Source organism: Ascaphus truei, chromosome 3 (assembly GCF_040206685.1).
Source record: "Ascaphus truei isolate aAscTru1 chromosome 3, aAscTru1.hap1, whole genome shotgun sequence".
Taxonomy (NCBI): Eukaryota; Metazoa; Chordata; class Amphibia; order Anura; family Ascaphidae; genus Ascaphus; species Ascaphus truei.
Window position 1 is genome coordinate 327,737,704 of NC_134485.1, and position 18,661 is coordinate 327,756,364.

The 18,661-nt window shown below is 47.4% G+C and overlaps 1 protein-coding gene across 3 annotated transcripts in view; it reads right to left on the reverse strand.

The window, feature by feature from the left end:
- STAT2 (signal transducer and activator of transcription 2) overlaps nt 1-18,661 on the reverse strand; it is a 110,818-nt gene that overhangs the window by 42,483 nt on the left and 49,674 nt on the right. For all 3 annotated transcript variants that reach the window (XM_075591400.1, XM_075591399.1, XM_075591398.1), the window contains exons 12-18: nt 12,421-12,441; nt 12,192-12,279; nt 7,418-7,474; nt 6,413-6,496; nt 5,855-5,953; nt 4,651-4,786; nt 3,932-3,981 (exon numbers count right to left, since the gene is read on the reverse strand). In XM_075591400.1, the coding sequence (XP_075447515.1) occupies nt 3,932-3,981; nt 4,651-4,786; nt 5,855-5,953; nt 6,413-6,496; nt 7,418-7,474; nt 12,192-12,279; nt 12,421-12,441 (535 nt within the window). The remainder of the gene's footprint in view (nt 1-3,931; nt 3,982-4,650; nt 4,787-5,854; nt 5,954-6,412; nt 6,497-7,417; nt 7,475-12,191; nt 12,280-12,420; nt 12,442-18,661) is intronic.

Below are 18,661 nucleotides of genomic sequence, written 5' to 3' on the forward strand. Positions count from 1 at the left end.
GCGCACAAGCCGTGGGATAGGCCAGCAGAGCGCACAAGCCGTGGGATAGGCCAGCAGAGCGCACACGCCGTGGGATAGGACAGCAGAGCGCACACGCCGTGGGATAGGACAGCAGAGCGCACAAGCCGTGGGATAGGCCAGCAGAGCGCACACGCCGTGGGATAGGACAGCAGAGCGCACACGCCGTGGGATAGGACAGCAGAGCGCACACGCCGTGGGATAGGACAGCAGAGCGCACACGCCGTGGGATAGGACAGCAGAACGCACACGCCGTGGGATAGGACAGCAGAGCGCACACGCCGTGGGATAGGACAGCAGAGCGCACAAGCCGTGGGATAGGACAGCAGACTGCACAAGCCGTGGGATAGGCCAGCAGAGCGCACACGCCGTGGGATAGGCCAGCAGAGCGCACACGCCGTGGGATAGGACAGCAGAGCGCACACGCCGTGGGATAGGACAGCAGAGCGCACACGCCGTGGGATAGGCCAGCAGAGCGCACAAGCCGTGGGATAGGACAGCAGAGCGCACACGCCGTGGGATAGGCCAGCAGAGCGCACACGCCGTGGGATAGGCCAGCAGAGCGCACAAGCCGTGGGATAGGCCAGCAGAGCGCACAAGCCGTGGGATAGGCCAGCAGAGCGCACACGCCGTGGGATAGGCCAGCAGAGCGCACACGCCGTGGGATAGGCCAGCAGAGCGCACACGCCGTGGGATAGGCCAGCAGAGCGCACAAGCCGCGGGATAGGCCAGCAGAGCGCACACGCCGTGGGATAGGCCAGCAGAGCGCACACGCCGTGGGATAGGCCAGCAGAGCGCACCCCAGCAGTCTGCGTAGGCCAGCGTCGCAGACCAGCTCTAAATAGGTAGCATAAACATTCTGGTCTCATAGTCCAACCCACTTGCCCAATAATCAGAGAGATAATTAACAATTAACCTAAACAGACGAGTCTCATGAAACAGAAAGCGGCCACACTCAAGGTCCGGGAAAAAAAACAAATAATTAACGGATGTACACATAAGGTCATATAGGAATATGCAAATCCTGCTCACAGATAGTTGCATGAGGACTGTCCCGGATGATCTGACAGGTTATAAAAGGCATATTCTGCCTTGTGGACTCATAGGCGGCACCAGCGCGGCCTGTTTCCATCAGTGGCCCCTACACTCCAGATTGATGCTATTCCAAACGACCGTAGTGAAATGTTCTTCAGGTACATAGGAGGGTATAATTGCCCCTGAATACCACAACGCGGGGGGGCATACTTTCATTATAATAGCTAGGACCAGAGGCAAGCCCACACCTACTTATTTCCCACTCACTGAACGACCGTGTTGTGGTATTTGGGGACTTTGGGCAATCTTCTCCTTTGCTCGGGAATAAGGAAGCCTGAGGCTTCCAGTATCCAGATTTATCAGCAAAAACCACAAAACTGGTGAGGAGAAAGCCTACCCTCTTTACCAGTAGGACAAAAATAACTGATGTGAGCTGGGGGGGCCTTGTAGGGTGCGGCTTAATCCACATTTGTTTGTACTGGCATTGGAGGGACGTGGGAGAAAAAAAAAAACATTTAATGAGTCATACATACAGTATGGATGTCATACAAATTTTAAAAGAGATGGTAAATGTGTCACTGATGACCTGCAGTAGCGGATTTAATACATCAAAAATGCCACGTTTCAACCAATCTGAGCTGGAGGCAGACAATCAAAACTATGGAATGTGGAGCATTGAACCTTCTGTGGATAGATGATACAAAGTGTGTCATGGCTGACAAGTAACAGATGAAGATGGATGGAAAAAATATCAAGATTAACTGCTGATTAGAGTGCATTTGAAAGGTTCAGTGCACGGGAGAGCTCTTTCTATGCCAATAACAGGGAAAGAGAGTTGTGATTTAGTAGTCGGGTGTAGGGGCTCTGCTGAGCAAGGGGTTAGAAATAACTTGGTACTTGCTTCTGGGAGAAAAAGACGAGTGTGACGTGATTAGCAAACTCAGGAATTGTAATCGTCTTAATGCTGCATACATTTTACAATACAGGAGGGCCCCGGGTATACGGGGGATCCGTTCCAGGGGCCCGCCATATAGTGAAAATCGCCGGAAAGCGGATCCGGCGATTTTCAGTGATTTTGCATGCACAGAACGGCGTTGTCGCCATTCTGCGCATGCGCGGCCTATGGTCTGTGCGCGTAAACTACGGTATGCGCGCACAGACACCGGTCTGCGCATGTGCGCCAGGCGCAACCGCCCGTTCTGCGCATGCACGACTGGGAATCAAAGATGGCGGCCCCCCTTCTCGGATCGCCGAGGAGCGAAGCGCCGAAAAGCGGGGCACTGCTGTACAATGAAGTGCAGGGCCAATATGTGAATGTGGTCTTTCAAAAGCTCCAGTGAATCGTCTTTACACTGTCCAACCAGGGCATGATAAATCCACTCATCTGGGATTAGTAAAACATTTGGGCTGACGAGTTACTTTTTTTAGGGGGTGGGGGGTTACGTCTGGGCAATATGGAGACTAACTGTACATTTGACTTAAACTTAGCATGGCAAAAACAGAGCTCCTCATACTTCCTCCCAAACCTGGCCCTACTATCTCCTTCCACATTACTGTTGGAAGTACTATCATTCAGCCTAGGGGTCACACTCGACTCCTTTCTCACATTCAAAACGTATCTAAAACCTGTCGCTTTTTCCTCTGCAATATCACAAAGATACGCCCTTTCCTCTGTTTCTCGACTGCTAAAACTCTGACAGGCCCTCATTCTCTCCCGTCTCGATTACTGTAATCTCCTGCTGTCCGGACTTCCTGCATCTCACCTGTCTCCCTTACAATCTATCCTAAATGCTGCTGCGAGAATCACTCTACTCTTTCATAAATCTGTCTCAGCATCTTCCCTGCTGAAATCAGTCTCCTGGCTTCCTATCAAATCCCGCATCTTGCACTCCATTCTCCTCACTTTTAAAGCTTTACACTCTTCTGCCTGTCCCTACATCTCATCGCTAATTTCTCGCTATGCACCATCCCGACTCTTGCGTTTTGCTCAAGGATGCCTTCTCTCTACCCTCTTTGTATCTAAAGCCCTCTCCCGCCTTAAACCTTTCTCACTAACTGCACCACACCTCTGGAATGCCCTTACCCTCAATACCCAACAAGCACCCTCTCTATCCACCTTTAAGACCCACCTTAAGACACACTTGCTTAAAGACGCGTATGAGTAGCACCGTGGCTAATACTATACACCAGCGGTGCGCAATCTGTGGGGCGCGACCCCCAGGGGGGGCGCGAGACTGCCGACGGGGGGCGCGGGGTTTACAGAGGCCCCGCGCGCTTCCCGAAGGCACTTAAATTAAGTGCCGGGGGAGCTGCAGGGCCTCTGTAAACCATACTTACCCGTGGCTCCGGCGGCTTCCTCCCGGCGTCGCCATGGCAACGCGACGTCAAAATGACGCTGCGGGGTCATGTGACGTCACGTTGCTATGGCAACGTGACGTCATTACGCCGGGGCGCGGGTAAGTTGGGGTTGGCGCGGGAGCGAGGGGACAGCCGTCAGGGGGGCGCAGGGAAAAAAGTTTGCGCCCCCCTGCTATACACGACACATAAATCTTGGCCCCCTGCAGACGCACTTACCAGAATGCCCTCCTGTCTCTGTACGTTCTTACTTCCTACCAATTAGACTGTAAGCTCTTCGGAGCAGGGACTCCTCTTCCTAAAATACTTATGTCTGAAGCACTTATTCCCATGATCTGCTATTTGTAGTTATTTGTTATTTATATGATTGTCACGTGTATTACTACTGTGAAGCGCTATGTACATTAATGGCGCTATATAAATAAAGACATACAATACAATTTAAAAAGACTGGGAATGTAGAAAGCTGTCAATCAACACTGCTTTCTGAAGTCGCACCCCACAATGCCTTGCAGGACTTTACCTTAGAGAATTTGCTCCATGTTACAGTGCTGTTCTCTCTGGGCGGCATCCCTATTATAAGAAAAGAGAAAAAGTAGAAAGAATCAACCCTATGGGAGGTGGGAATGATAAGCAGGGAAGAGGGAGGAAAATGGAGGAGCCCGGCAGTGAGAGATGGAGGAGCCCGGCAGTGAGAGATGGAGGAGCCCGGCAGTGAGAGATGGAGGAGCCCGGCAGTGAGAGATGGAGGAGCCCGGCTGTGAGAGATGGAGGAGCCCGGCAGTGAGAGATGGAGGAGCCCGGCAGTGAGAGATGGAGGAGCCCGGCAGTGAGAGATGGAGGAGCCCGGCAGTGAGAGATGGAGGAGCCCGGCAGTGAGAGATGGAGGAGCCCGGCAGTGAGAGATGGAGGAGCCCGGCAGTGAGAGATGGAGGAGCCCGGCAGTGAGAGATGGAGGAGCCCGGCAGTGAGAGATGGAGGAGCCCGGCTGTGAGAGATGGAGGAGCCCGGCAGTGAGAGATGGAGAAGCCCCGTAGTGAGAGATGGTGGAGCCCGGCAGTGAGAGATGGAGAAGCCCAGCAGTGAGAGATGGAGGAGCCCGGCAGTGAGAGATGGAGGAGCCCAGTAGTGAGAGATGGAGGAGCCCAGTAGTGAGAGAACGCAATCAGAAGCCCAGGTTGGAAAGATGACACTGAGCTGCACATACTGGGGGAGTATACAATGGCTACCCCTATACTGTACCACAGAGTTTCTTCCCCAGCATTGTCAGCTGGTCTGGATTCAGCCCCCGCTTAGTGGTACATAAGAACTGCCAGCTCAGGGCATCTGCCAGGAGCAGCCAGGGAGCGGCCGGTGGATTGGAGAAAAAATTCAAATCCTGCAAACAAAAAAGTTTCCTTTTGTATTAGAATTATTCTAACCTTACGGGACAGGTGACTCTCAGGAGAAAAGTAGGAGGAGGAGAGAAAGACAGGTGATAAGATAAGAGCAACATAAGATAGAGAGACAGTTAATTCCACCCCAAACATCAGTTGAACATGTTTAAATACACCTCCAAGTCACAAATAATGTAAAAATAATTACACATCTGATATTTCTCTATTTGTCTTTTAAAGCTACAGTTCAAGCAATGTCCTACATGTGTTTTTTATGTTTAAATAAATCAATCAGTTCTGTACTATGAGAAAATACTTGTAGCATTTAAAAAATAAAACATTTTTTAAAGACATTTTCAATGTATTCTAATGTAACAAGCATTTTTATTTCTATAGCAACCATTTACAAAGTCCCATTCCCTTCCTCTTCTGAGACAGGCTCTGGCACACCCCTTTTGCCCCCTCTCTAGCAGTGCACCAATTGTATCTAGTGCCTGCCTGGTCCACACAGAACTTTGCATCTTGGGTAATCTTCTGCAGCACTGACCATGATTTAGTGAGCTCCCAAGTCGTATCTTCGCCGATCGATCACAGAACGGATCGATCGTCAACCTAGCTAATCACTTGACATTGTGTTGATTGTATTGATGAACATATTGAATGGAAGTTTTTTTTTTTTTTTTTTATAAACAGCAGCTTGAACTGCAGCTTTAAAGGCAAATCACTGAGTCATTAGTTCGACGTTGTCCAAAATGGGACTGCACCTTTAGAAATGTGTAATATACAACTGTGACTCCAGAAATACCTGCTTTTATTATAATGTTTTTTTTATTACAAAATGGCTATTTCATAAAAATAAATGTCATGTAGTCGATTCCTTCAAATAATGTTCTAAGGGGAAAAAAAGAAAGAAAAAAAAACCCACCTTTGTCCACGTCTTCTAAAGAAACATATTTTTAAGGATTGGACATTTACTTTCTTTGCAATGCATCACAGTTTTCTGCCACAGCAAAACGGTTACTACAAGTGTCCCAATGAGTTGGGTAGAAGTGGAGTCAGAGGCTTCTTACCTTGGGGTCTGGGCTTAACAAGTTGAACCAAAAAACAGAGGCCCACCCACTGACGAACTGACTGGTGTTAGAGATCACTACAAAAGGCAGCGTGACCGCCTGAAAGAGACGAGAGCAGAGGGAGACAATATGGGTATGGTGGGAACCAGGGTGATGAAAGAGGCTTGACAAATACAGAATAGGACGAACAAGCAACTATGGGCAATAAGAGACAAACAAGGGGCAGGGATGACTAACGAGCCAAGGAACGAAAGGCGAAAGGAAGGAGACACACAGACAGGAGTGTTCAAGAGAAAAGGGGGAACAAGATTCAAGCACACAAGAGTGAGGGGGATACATCTCCAAAGAAGGGAAGGACAGTTGAAAAGGAGAACAAGAGGCAAAATGAGAAGAGAGCGAGAGAGCCCTCAGAGCAGCAGGAGACAGTCCCATTGGAAAGAGACAGCCAAGACTACGAAATGTAGAGAGAAAAACCCCATGTCCAAATAGTAGAGGGCAGGCAGAAATCTTGTGTGCTAAGGTGGAGGGCAGACGAATGCTGGTGTGCCGATAACTCACCTCGAGTTCCAGCTTCACTCCCTGGTAGTCAAACAAGGTGGTGAAACTAATTAGGTGGAGCTCTTCCATGACACTGAGTGATCCCTGAAACCAAGAGAGTAACGTCCCCAAGTCAGAGGGATCATGACCACACCATCAACACAAGAACAGTATTATAGAAAGGGAGCACCAAGCTGCCTCGTCTTCTGGTTCACAGTACAGCATATGTGGAAAAGAGACAGAGGGGCGCAGACAAGGGTCAGAAACAGTGTCAGACCGGTGATTGAAAAAACAATAACACCACAATATAAGTCCAATGGTTATAAGTGCAGGGGTGATATGAATATATACAATATATACAATATGTACTCACACGGGCCTGTGTGGTACTGGATAGTACTATAGGTATCTTTATTTTCAGTCTTCCTGTTGGTCAGTCACACTACCTCTGCCTCTGTACATCAGGGATTGGCCAATGTAAAAAACTGCTCAAGGACGCCGACATCAGCCTCCTGCGCTCCGGTGCAGTGTACTCCTGTTCGCCACGTCCGGTCTACAGGGCTGATCACCCTCAATGCAGGCGCCGGCTTTAAATCAAGCTGTTCTCACTCCAGAGTTCCAGTGTGTCTCATTGGTTCAGACCAATCTGGGAAAATAAAGATACCTATAGTACTATCCAGTACCACACAGGCCCGTGTGAGTACATATTGTATATATTCATATCACCCCTGCACTTATAAACATTGGCCTTATATTGTGTTATTATTGTTTTTTCAATCACCTGTCTGACACTGTTTCTGACCCTTGTCTGCGCCCCTCTGTCTCTTTTCCACATATGTTTTCTTGAGGATCGTGGGAAGATCCTTTTCCAGGGGTTGAGCAGCAGACACTGAGCATTTGAAGTGTGGTATATTTCTATGTTTATTTTGACCTTATTCTTCTGTTCAGCTTTAAGTATTGTGTAAAGGGAGCGCCCCAGTTCACTTCCACAGTACAGCAAGGTCAGACACTACACATTGTACTTACATCATTTGCTCCTTTACTCCCTTTGCCTCCTGTTCCAGCTTTTTGTTCTTTCAGTGTCTACAAAAAGTACCAAATACAAATGCATGTTATGGCACAGTGTTATTGTACAGATAACCAGCCTCAGTATTATTGGTGCCATGGGGAACCCACAGACAGCCGCGACTTCTGCTGTCCCCAGAGCCGCAGTGTTTTGCTTTTCTTCCTGTGGCTCCAGGGAAAAGCAGGTGAAATATTTTTACATTTTGTGATTTCTGTCCACAAGTCTATTATTTCTATATGAGAGGGAAGTGACTGGTTAAGATCTGGACCAATGACATTGGACTTTTCACTTCCTGCTTATGGTTATCATTGAACATACAGCTATACAACAATAGATCTAATCATGACAAATAGCCAGAGGAAGTTAAGTAGCAACAAAACGCGTTGGGAAATAGAATTACGCACTTTACGTTGTCATGCATACAGAAGGCGGGCGGAGCTCCAAGAAAAACTGGAGGAACGTACACGAGATACCGCCAAGGACGCCAACAAAGACACTGTAGCTATATATCTTTGTATATGCTTTTGTCACATTTTGTTCACCTGTAGGTGCCCGGTTGGCACCTATGTATTTTTAATAAATCTGATTTCACTATGGGAGCTTGCCCTTTTTCTCTGTTTTAGATTCCTGTTTGACACCAAAAAGCTGCAGCATACCTAGTTATTCCACTTTGAGGACTTCCTAACTTACTAGAATCTCCAGTTTTATATATGTCCCCTCAAACCTCCCTCAAGATTAAATAGGGAGAGGTGCCCATGCTGAAAAATGAACATACTGTACTTGAGGTACCCTGGTAGACATGCAAAGTATATTTAAATGAGTCACACATCCTAAAATATATCCTTAAAACCAAATCAGTAAAGGACCTTGTTATGGAGGGGTTACCAGTATCAGACCCAACAGGATTAGAAGCCACAACACTGCCATCCAGGGCAGCAGCTCCAGCAGGGAACTAACCCAGATGCTTGGAAACTTCACTGGTATCTCATGTGTGCTAATTTGTTTTGCACAAGGAACATTTAACGGGCAACCAAAAAGCGGAAATTGTCTACTTTAAAAGTAACAATACTAATTACCCATTTTTTTTTTAATTTCAAATAGTTTTATTGATTTTTTTCAGAATTGCAGTACAATAACAAAAACAAATCAGAAAAATTATAACAATAATAATCATCATAAATGATATATACACTACTACTAATAAAAGCAGTGGAAATACTGCCATTAATAGAACCGATAGTAATAGCGATAATACCAATAGCCAATCTACTTCTTTGAGCATTTCACAGTAATGTATGATGTAGTTACATTGGAGGACAAAGCGGCATATTGAGTTTAAGAGGGTGGCTAGTTTGCCAAGATAGTATCTGGTAGTACAGCAACTCAAACTTATGTCCCCATAGTCTATAATTGGCATTAGGATCTGCTGTGCGATACGCCTTTTGACCAGCGGGCTTAGGGAGGATTTGTTCCTATAAAGTACACCAGGCCTGCACAACTCGTAAAGCGAGAAGGGCCGAACTGCTCCAAGGAAAAAAAAATTGGGCCGCACGGGTAAAATCATCATCATCATCCTCATCCTCATATATCTCCTCCAGCACCCCTCATCATCATCCTCATATCTCCCCCAGAACCCCTCACTATCAACCTTTGCGATACTCCCCATCTATCTCTCATATCCCCATCTCCCCCTCACTGACACACATAATACTCCCTCTCCACATCAAACACACAATACCCCTCTGCACCTCACATCCTTCTCCCCCCCTGCACCTCACACCACTCTCCCCCCATGCACCTCACACCACTTTCCCCCCCTGCACCTCACACCACTCTCCCCCCCCTGCACCTCACACCACTCTCTCCCCCCTGCACCTCACACCACTCTCCCCCCCCTGCACCTCACACCACTCTCCCCCCCTGCACCTCACACCACTCTCCCCCCCCTGCACCTCACACCACTCTCCCCCCCCTGCACCTCACACCACTCTCCCCCCCTGCACCTCACACCACTCTCCCCCCCCTGCACCTCACACCACTCTCCCCCCCCCTGCACCTCACACCACTCTCCCCCCCCTGCACCTCACACCACTCTCCCCCCCCCTGCACCTCACACCACTCTCCCCCCCCTGCACCTCACACCACTCTCCCCCCCCTGCACCTCACACCACTCTCCCCCCCCTGCACCTCACACCACTCTCCCCCCCTGCACCTCACACCACTCTCCCCCCCTGCACCTCACATCACCCCTCCTGCACATCACCTCCCCCCTCCTGCACATCACATCCCCTGCACCTCCAATCACCCCCTGCACCTCCAATCACCCCCTGCACCTCCAATCACCCCCCTGCACCTCCAATCACCCCTGCACCTCACCCCCTGCACCTCACATCACCCCTCCTGCCCATCACCTCCCCCCTCCTGCACATCACATCCCCTGCACCTCACCCCCCTGCACCTCCAATCACCCCCCTGCACCTCCAATCACCCCCCCTGCACCTCCAATCACCCCCCCCTGCACCTCCAATCACCCCCCCTGCACCTCCAATCACCCCCCTGCACCTCCAATCACCCCCCCTGCACCTCCAATCACCCCCCTGCACCTCCAACCACCCCCCTGCACCTCCAACCACCCCCCTGCACCTCCAACCACCCCCCTGTACCTCCAACCACCCCCTGCACCTCACCCCCTGCACCTCACATCACCCCTCCTGCACATCACCTTCCCCCTCCTGCACATCACCTCCCCTGCACCTCACCCCCCCCTGCACCTCCAATGACCACCTTGCACCTCACCCCCTGCACCTCACCTCCCCCCTCCTGCACATCACCTCCCCTGCACCTCACCCCCCTGCACCTCACCTCAATGCACCTCACCCCCCTGCACCTCACCTCAATGCACCTCACCTCACCCCCCTGCACCTCACCTCAATGCACCTCACCCCCCTGCACCTCACCTTACCCCCCTGCACATATCCACGTTGGGATCAGGGGGGGGGGGAGCGGCCGCAGAAGAGCTCAGCTGGCTGTGACTTGCCCCTCCGTCCCACGTTGCGAGCAGGGGGTGGGGGGAGGGGAGGGAGCAAGGAGCGGGACCTGCGCATGCGCGCCGGGACCGCAAGGAATCGCCGCCATTTATTTTTCAAAGTTTTTTTTTTTCCCCAAAGTTTTTTTATTTATTTATTTTTTAAAATCTCATCCAGGGCCGCACAGAGAGGCCAGGCGGGCCGCATGCGGCCCGTGGGCCGCGTGTTGTGCAGCCCTGAAGTACACCTAGTTTGGCATAGGTTTTGGATGCCAAGGTATCAATGTGCAACCCAAATGTTAAATGAGTCAAACAATATGCCCGGATATTTAAAACTAGTGACAGGGGCTAGGATGGTGTTAAGAGTTGGTTCTGATCTGTAGCTCATTCATTGATAGCTTTAGAAATGAAGCCTTGGTCCCAAATGCCATTGCTACAATCTTGTCAGTGTTAAAAACAGTCTGTTTTGGGAAATCCAGTTTTCATGTCTCGAAAAATCAGATTGAAGTGCGTGTCCAAGGTCAGTGAGGCTAGGGCTGTGTGCATATAAGATTGTCTCATTCACACTGAAGCTGCCTTACAAGCTGCAGAAAGATCATTAATGAACACTGAGAAGAGTAGGGGCCCCAGAACTGAGCCTTGCGGGACACCGTAGCTGATATCCAAGGGGTTGGAGTTAGAGCCTGAGATAGACACCTGTTGGGATCTACCGGATAGGTAGGAGTGAAACCAGTTTAAACCGTGTTCCCCTATTCCAGAGCACTGGAGCTTGTGCAACAAGACCCTTTGTTTCGCAGAAGAAAATAGGTCATAGATCATATGACCATGTATGGCGAAAGCTGAAAGCTGAAGAAGAAAGGTAGGCTGGTGTATGAGTGTCGTATGAAGTTTTAAAAATATAGTATAAATAAATGACTTAGTGCGCTGATTTCTTTCTCTTACGTGGTCCCATCTGACATTACCTGCTAGTGTAACCATTGAATCAAAGAACTATTCTTAGGCTGCTCTTTTAATGCCGGCGATGGCGACAGCGACAGCGACACAAAGTCGCGTCAAAAACAAATGCATTGCCGCCGCCGCGCACTTATAGTAAGTGCAACGCGACAGAGCGACGGCTTGGAAGTCATCTCAATTTGATTTTTCCAGAGACGCCATCGTCACTATAAGCGTAGCCTAACACAGGGGAGCGCAAACTTTTTGTGCTGCGCCCCCCTGTCACTCTGCCCCCGGCTCTCGCGCCCCCTGCCTTCCTTTATCTGCGTCAGATGACGCTGCGTGGGCATGTGACGTCAGGTCACATGGTGCCGCGGCGTCAATATGCCATGGCGACGCAACACAGACGGCTGAATCCCGGTAAGTAAACAGTTGCAGGGGCCTCACGCGATCCCCCGGCATTTAATTTAAATGCCTGGGGGAAGAGCGCGGGGCCTCTGCAACTGCCCGTGCCCCCCCAGCACAATCTCCCGCCCCCCCTGGGGGTCGTGCCCCCCACTTTGCGCACCGCTGGCCTAACATACAAACATCTGAGGCCGATTGAAGTCTGAAATAATCTTTTCCTAAATATGGTTTATCCATTTCCGCCAGCCTTTGTAAATGCTGCTACTGTAGCAACTTGTAAAATAATTATTTTGCCTCTTGTCCAAAAACAGAATTGATTAAAAATCGTACTAGAGAGATACAGAAACACAGACACACAGATATCTGTATACCAAGTGCTTGTAGTCCACCACCAGCCCTTCTCCCTGGGAATCCTCAAAGCATTTTGGATTCGTCCCAAGCACATTAAACCTGCGGAACCTTTGGGGGAAAAGAATGAAATGTCAAATCACAACTCGCACAGAAAAATGTCATAGTAGCAATAAATAAGTTATGAGGTGAGAAGGGATTAGTGTGTGCGCAGAGGAGGGAATAGCATGGGGTAATGATTGATTTTCTTACCCTTTAATATTTGGGGGATTCCTGTTAAAAAAAAAAAAAAGAAACAGAAAGGGCTCAGTCAGTTCAGTTAAAAACCTTTTTCTATTTCAGCAGTATGATTTACGCACATGTAATTTGAAATAAACACGCACTCGGCAGGGGTGGTGATGCATCCTTTCCAATAAAGACATCTGTTGTAAAGTATGTACCAGATCCCATTATGTCTGTAGTAAGTGAATCATCGGTTTTCTTTCATTCTCTGTTTAGCGGAAGATTCTGAACAGCGAGCAAAAGAATGTGACAGACCATACAACTCTACACCGAATATACTACACCGACCTGCTGAAAACACCTCAAACTACAAGAAACTTAGAAACAACACAAAGGAAGAAACAAGTAGGCAACTTAGTACTGATAAAGCTACCAAATGTCCTGGTTTGCAATTGTTATAAACGGGATCATTCGGAAGAACAAATCCAGCTGGTCCCATTTTAAAGTTTGATGATGATATAATGTTTCGGCATATACAAATAAGTGAAATTGAATAAAATAAATAATGTGATAATGGCAGTATTCTAGAGCATGGGTACGCAAACTTTTTTCTCTGCACCCCCCTACCTGCTCTCCCTTCCCCCCTCCCCCTATCTTTTCTCCGAAGTTTTCTGACGTCACGATGTCATGTGACGTCACGTTGCCATGGCAACACGACCTCATGTGACCCCCCACGGCATCATTTGATGCTGCGTCGCCAGAAGCCATCGGAGACAAGGTAAGGGAACTTACAGAGGCCTCGCACGCTCCCCTGGCATTTAATGTAAATGTAGTCGGGAAGAGCGCGGAGCCTCTGAAGTGCCGCGCCTCCCCCAGAATATGTTGCGCCCCCCACTTTGTGCACCCCTGTTCTATAGTTTAATGTGCTTACAACACTAACCTTCAGATACCAACTGTGGATAGGAGAGAGTATAGTGTATCTTACTTCTATATTTATCATGCAATCCTGTGTACCTCCGCATATGCTGTTAAACCTTTGACCTTGACTAGAACAGGGTGTGGAGATAATCTTAGGAGCTTTCATGCTATTGTTCGAACACTTTAGTGGGCCCCTCGCTTGATCTGTAGCAATATATTTCAAAAGGACATTGCAATGCAATAACAAAGGAGAAAACGTTGGATCAGAGCTGAGAAGCAAGGTGACGAAGGGTAATTTATTGTAGTTGGGCCTGATGAGTAAACAAAAAAAAAAAACAGAAACGGATCAATTGTTTTCCTCACAGGAAAAATCTCGTTTGATAAGAAGCTAACAAGAATAAACTTGTGAACTTTTGAAAAGTATAATATTGGTGATTATGTTGTGTGACCTATATGCATGACTAATATGATGCAAATCACGCAGAAATTAATATAGTTTACATGGTTGATTGCCTTCATATATTTACTTGTAATAGTTTTTCAGCCTGCCGTTATCCTGTGATTTTAGTGCAGCAATAAAAGTTTTAAACTGAGAAAAAACCCGACTTGGACTTTTTTTGCTCTTAACGATATTACATTGGACTGACTCCTAAGACCTTCTACAAACCCCAAGTGGACTGGGTATGTCGGCATCCAGATTGACAATTGATTATTGCTAATGATAGAATAATTAGCAAGAGTTAGAATGGTATATTAAACCACTCTGCAAAAAAAACAGAGAAAGGTCTTGTGCACTCCAACTATAAATTATCCAAGTCCAATGACTTACTGTATCTGACCAGTGCTCAGATCTCAAGTGGGCACCCGGCATTCACACAAACATGCATTCCCGAGGATAAAGACGGTCCTATGTTATTTTTTACATTAGATCAGGTCCCTTACTTGGGCTTGAATGACAACTCCAAATTAGGTTCCATACTGCTGGGGTGCACTCAGTCGATCAAGTCACTTCTGACCTCAAGTTCCTGGTAAACCAGACTCTGCTCTCTTTATCTCCTTTTTACTATGGAAATCTAATTGTTTAGTTAGACAAGATGAAGTCCGTCAAACACATTCACATCAGAAACGGTATGTACAGAAGCACCAATGACAGACTGTAGATCGTATAGAAAGATTGTTAATCTTTAAACCGATGTTATCTTAAGTATCAGAGCACACATTTTTAGCACACCCCCTCCACTATCATATTGTTGACTCGCACAAGCCTGTCCTGGTTCAGACATGAATTACTTGTATTGTTCTCATGAAATAACATGGCAGAAAGACTATGGGGTAGATCCACAAAGCCCAGTTAAATCAGGGCAACTAATCTCATGCTCTTTTGCATAAAAGCACCCAGATGACCTGCCTTCCCACTAAAAATAATAATAATAATGAAATCAGTGGCCATGAGGGAATGCCTTAGTGGTCACTAAGTTATCCAAAGGGTAAACAGACATACCCTGAATTACCCATCGTATGTCAATATAAACAAGTGGTGGAAGCCCCCAGACATTATTATTCTCTTATAAACCCCTCTTTCAGTGTTTATAGTGTGCGTTTAGAATTCTAGAAACAGCCAACGTTAATAGCAATCATTGATCACACTGGCGTTACATGTAAACATGTTGTGTTGAAGCCCAGTGCACTTAATAGGTCCAATTCCCTTTTTACCCAGCTATGCAAACTATAATACCCATCACATTGAAAGGTTTGTATTTCAGGGATATCTATCCTACTGTATTTCGACAGGCACAATATATTGCTTTGATGTCAGATGGGTCATTCCTCTGCATTGCTTCTCCAGCAAAACAGTTCATATTCCAGGATTTACTGTAAAAGTTTGCCGATTATGCAATCCAGGTTTTCCTCTCCATTCTAATTCTGTGCTAATTCTACATCTTGAGTGAAGACACCTATACGATCTGTGTGCTATAACTTGTTATATTTGTACAAAGTAATGACAGTCACTCCTAACCTCGCTCTCCTCCACAGCGAACCAACCTTTGTTTTGTAATCTTGCTGCAGACATGCTATCCATTAGTTTTTGCTGACAAGCTCATTTTGTATTTGCATTTTTAACACTGCTACTTGATAGATTGTTTGGAGAGCCAGTCATATATTAAAGGAACCCTCCCTCTTGCCAGTGGGCTTTAACTCATTGAGTTCCAAGGTGCCTACAGCACCAGGTTAGCTCAGATATTTCAGGTCCAAGGCCATGTGATTGCTGTACACTCCTCTCAAGTTACGATTGAGATCACATCTCACTGAGATATGTCATCTTGATCACACCTAGAGATGAGGGAAAAGGCCATGACATTGGGGCAACGTCATAAGGCCACCAGATGCAGCATTTCCCCATGGGGCAGTGAAATGGTTACATTCATTGCTCGAGTGGGGAGGCAGGAACACTGCTAAAGGGCCCATGACCCATAGACAAACTGGCCCATTAAATAAACACTTATTTAATCAAATCTTCCACTGTTCATGGCCAATTAAAATGAATCTCATAACTTCGTGCGGTCTGGCACGGCCAGGACCCCATGACGTAGAGGCCTTTTTACACTCGTTTGTGGCGAGATCACGTTGTGCGCGCCATGCGATCTGAAACGCAGGGTAATGGAAGAGGAGGGTTCCTTCTCTTCTGGATTAAGTGACGCCACAATCATTTTCCGGAAGCACCAGGGCAAATTGTTGCCACGGCCCCAATGGCAACAAAAGGATTGAAAAGTAAAATAAATCTGTAACGCTGAAACATTTTGGAATCTCATTTACAGTGAGAACTCCAAATGCTGCTGCTCACAATCTAGTGTGTTGCACATTAGTAAGGGAATTAGATTTATTCACTCCACTTATTGCAGCACCTATTAAATAAATAAAAGGGACAGATTATGGAAGAGAGAAGGTCAAAAGTCAGCACACTTCCCGTGACAAGGTTTACAAACACAACCAGCCTCCGTTAGGTTAGTGGGTAAAAAAGAAAAAAAAGGCCAAAACCTCTCCATCGTTCAACTTCCAGCAGAGCTTAAGGTCCCATGTTTAATCAGCAGGTCTTCCACAGGTCCCCAAACTCTCATCATTCACCCCTCTGTCACGTCATACTAGTAGGTAGACTGCAGGCAGGTATTCTGGCTATTGACACGGAGGGAGAGCCGAAACATGTGTCCCAGGCCTGGTGGCTCTGGGGGGCTCAGCTGGTCTGGACAGGAAGTTGGGTCCGAGCAGAGGTCGGGCATAACTTCCGGAAATGTCTCCTCCCTCCTCAACAGTCAGTTCCGAGCTCTCCTCTCTGTTCTGCCTCCATTTCTGCAGGCCCATACCTACTCCTCCTGCTGGCCACATACCTATTCTCACTCCCCCCAAGGCTCATACCTACTCCCTCTCCCTGCAGACCCCCCACAGACCCATACCTACCTCCACCCACACAGACCCATACCTACTCCCTCCCCCTGCAGACCCCCCACAGACCCATACCTACGCCCCCCCACCCCTCAGACCCATACCTACTCCACCCCTGACCATATACCTTCTCTCTCCCCCCCAGACCCATACCTACTCTCTCCCCCCAAACCCATTCCTACTCCCACCCACCCACCAGACCCATACCTACTCTCTCCCCCCTCAGACCCATACCTACTTCCTCCCCCCCAAGCCCTCATTCAGACCCATACCTACTCCCCACCCCCTCAGACCCATACCTACTCCCCACCCCCTCAGACCCATACCTACTCCCACCCCCCAGACCCTACCTACTCCTATCCCACCCAGACTCATACCCACCCCCTCAGGCCCATACCTACTCAACCCCTCCCCCCCCCAGACCTACTGCAGATGCACCCTCCTCCCCAAGACTTATACCTACTTCAACCCACCCAGAGACCCATATTTACTCCTCCACCTCCTCCCCTCCCCGAGGCTGGGCAGGTGTTTGTTTAGACACAGGCTAATTGCACACAGTATAACTAGAAATTGCAGTGCTGCTTTATATTAACCCAGACAACATTCCTACAGATCGCACCCTCTCCTCATATATGGGACCCTCCTTGTAGCTATTTAAACATGATTCTGACTTGTGTCTGCAGGTAGCACAGTAATATTATCAAAGACACAGCTGTTTGGTCTCTGAGATAAGATAATTAAACATTGAGGTGGTTTTAAACTGTTAGAGAAGTAAAGAAGAAAAACTGAAAGCTAAAAAACAGGGGTTTGTCCAATCGAGCAAGTCATAACAGATTGTTTAACCAACATTTCACCCTTAAAGTAACTCTGACTTCTTTGTATCTTGTAACAAAGAATCTGCATTTATCAATTATAATTACAGGACAAACAACTGAGCTTGAGGAGGGATTTACAGTCTTATCACCAAAATACATTAGATAAATGTTTGTAAAAGCCCTCAACAGAAATATATATCTCTGTACAGTATGCTCATTTGCATGTCTTAGACAGGTCTGCAACCCCGCCATTCACCATTAACACACACACACACACACACACACACACACACACACACACACACACACACACACACACACACACACACACACACACACACACACACACACACACACACACACACTATGTGTTCACATTACATAGTTTAACCATTTCACAGAGTTCTGTTCTCCTAACATGACTCAAAATGCTTCACAATTACAATATAGCGCACAGTACAGAGTATTTTACAGGCACAGTCCCTGCCCTGATGAACTGAAAATCTATGTTTTGGTGAACAAGTCACAGATCAAGTGATTAACCCAAGGTGACCAGGAGCGGACACATATTTGAACCAAGCTCCTCTCTGCTTCAGTCAGTGCTACAGTTTTCAGAGAAAGAGCCTTGACTCACCAAGCTGGTCCTGCCGCCCATGTGTGGTTTTTTTTAAGGTTCTAAATTAGCTCCATTTAACATACTTAACATGCCATGGACCTCAGTTAACTTTTATCCTAGGCAGGAATGCCCCTTTAAACAACACGTGAAGAAGTTGAGTTTGTTAGCTTCCTTAGCACACTTGACTTTATAACACAGTATTCAAATTCCGGCAATATCATGGTTATATTAGCCTCATTTATCCATCCCATTGGTCTGAGGCATTGCTCCCTCTGGGTGATATGGTCTGATAGATTCCCAAGTCTTATAATTGTATGTTTGCAGGTGCTGATATAGTGAGAATTCTACACAGATTTAACCTGCGCGTCATCAGATGAGGTACATAGAAAACTTGAGAAGCCTCCTAAACCGGTTATGGTGATTCCCAATATGTCATTGCTACCTTCAGACAGAATTCTCTTTCTACAAACCCAATGCAGCTAGT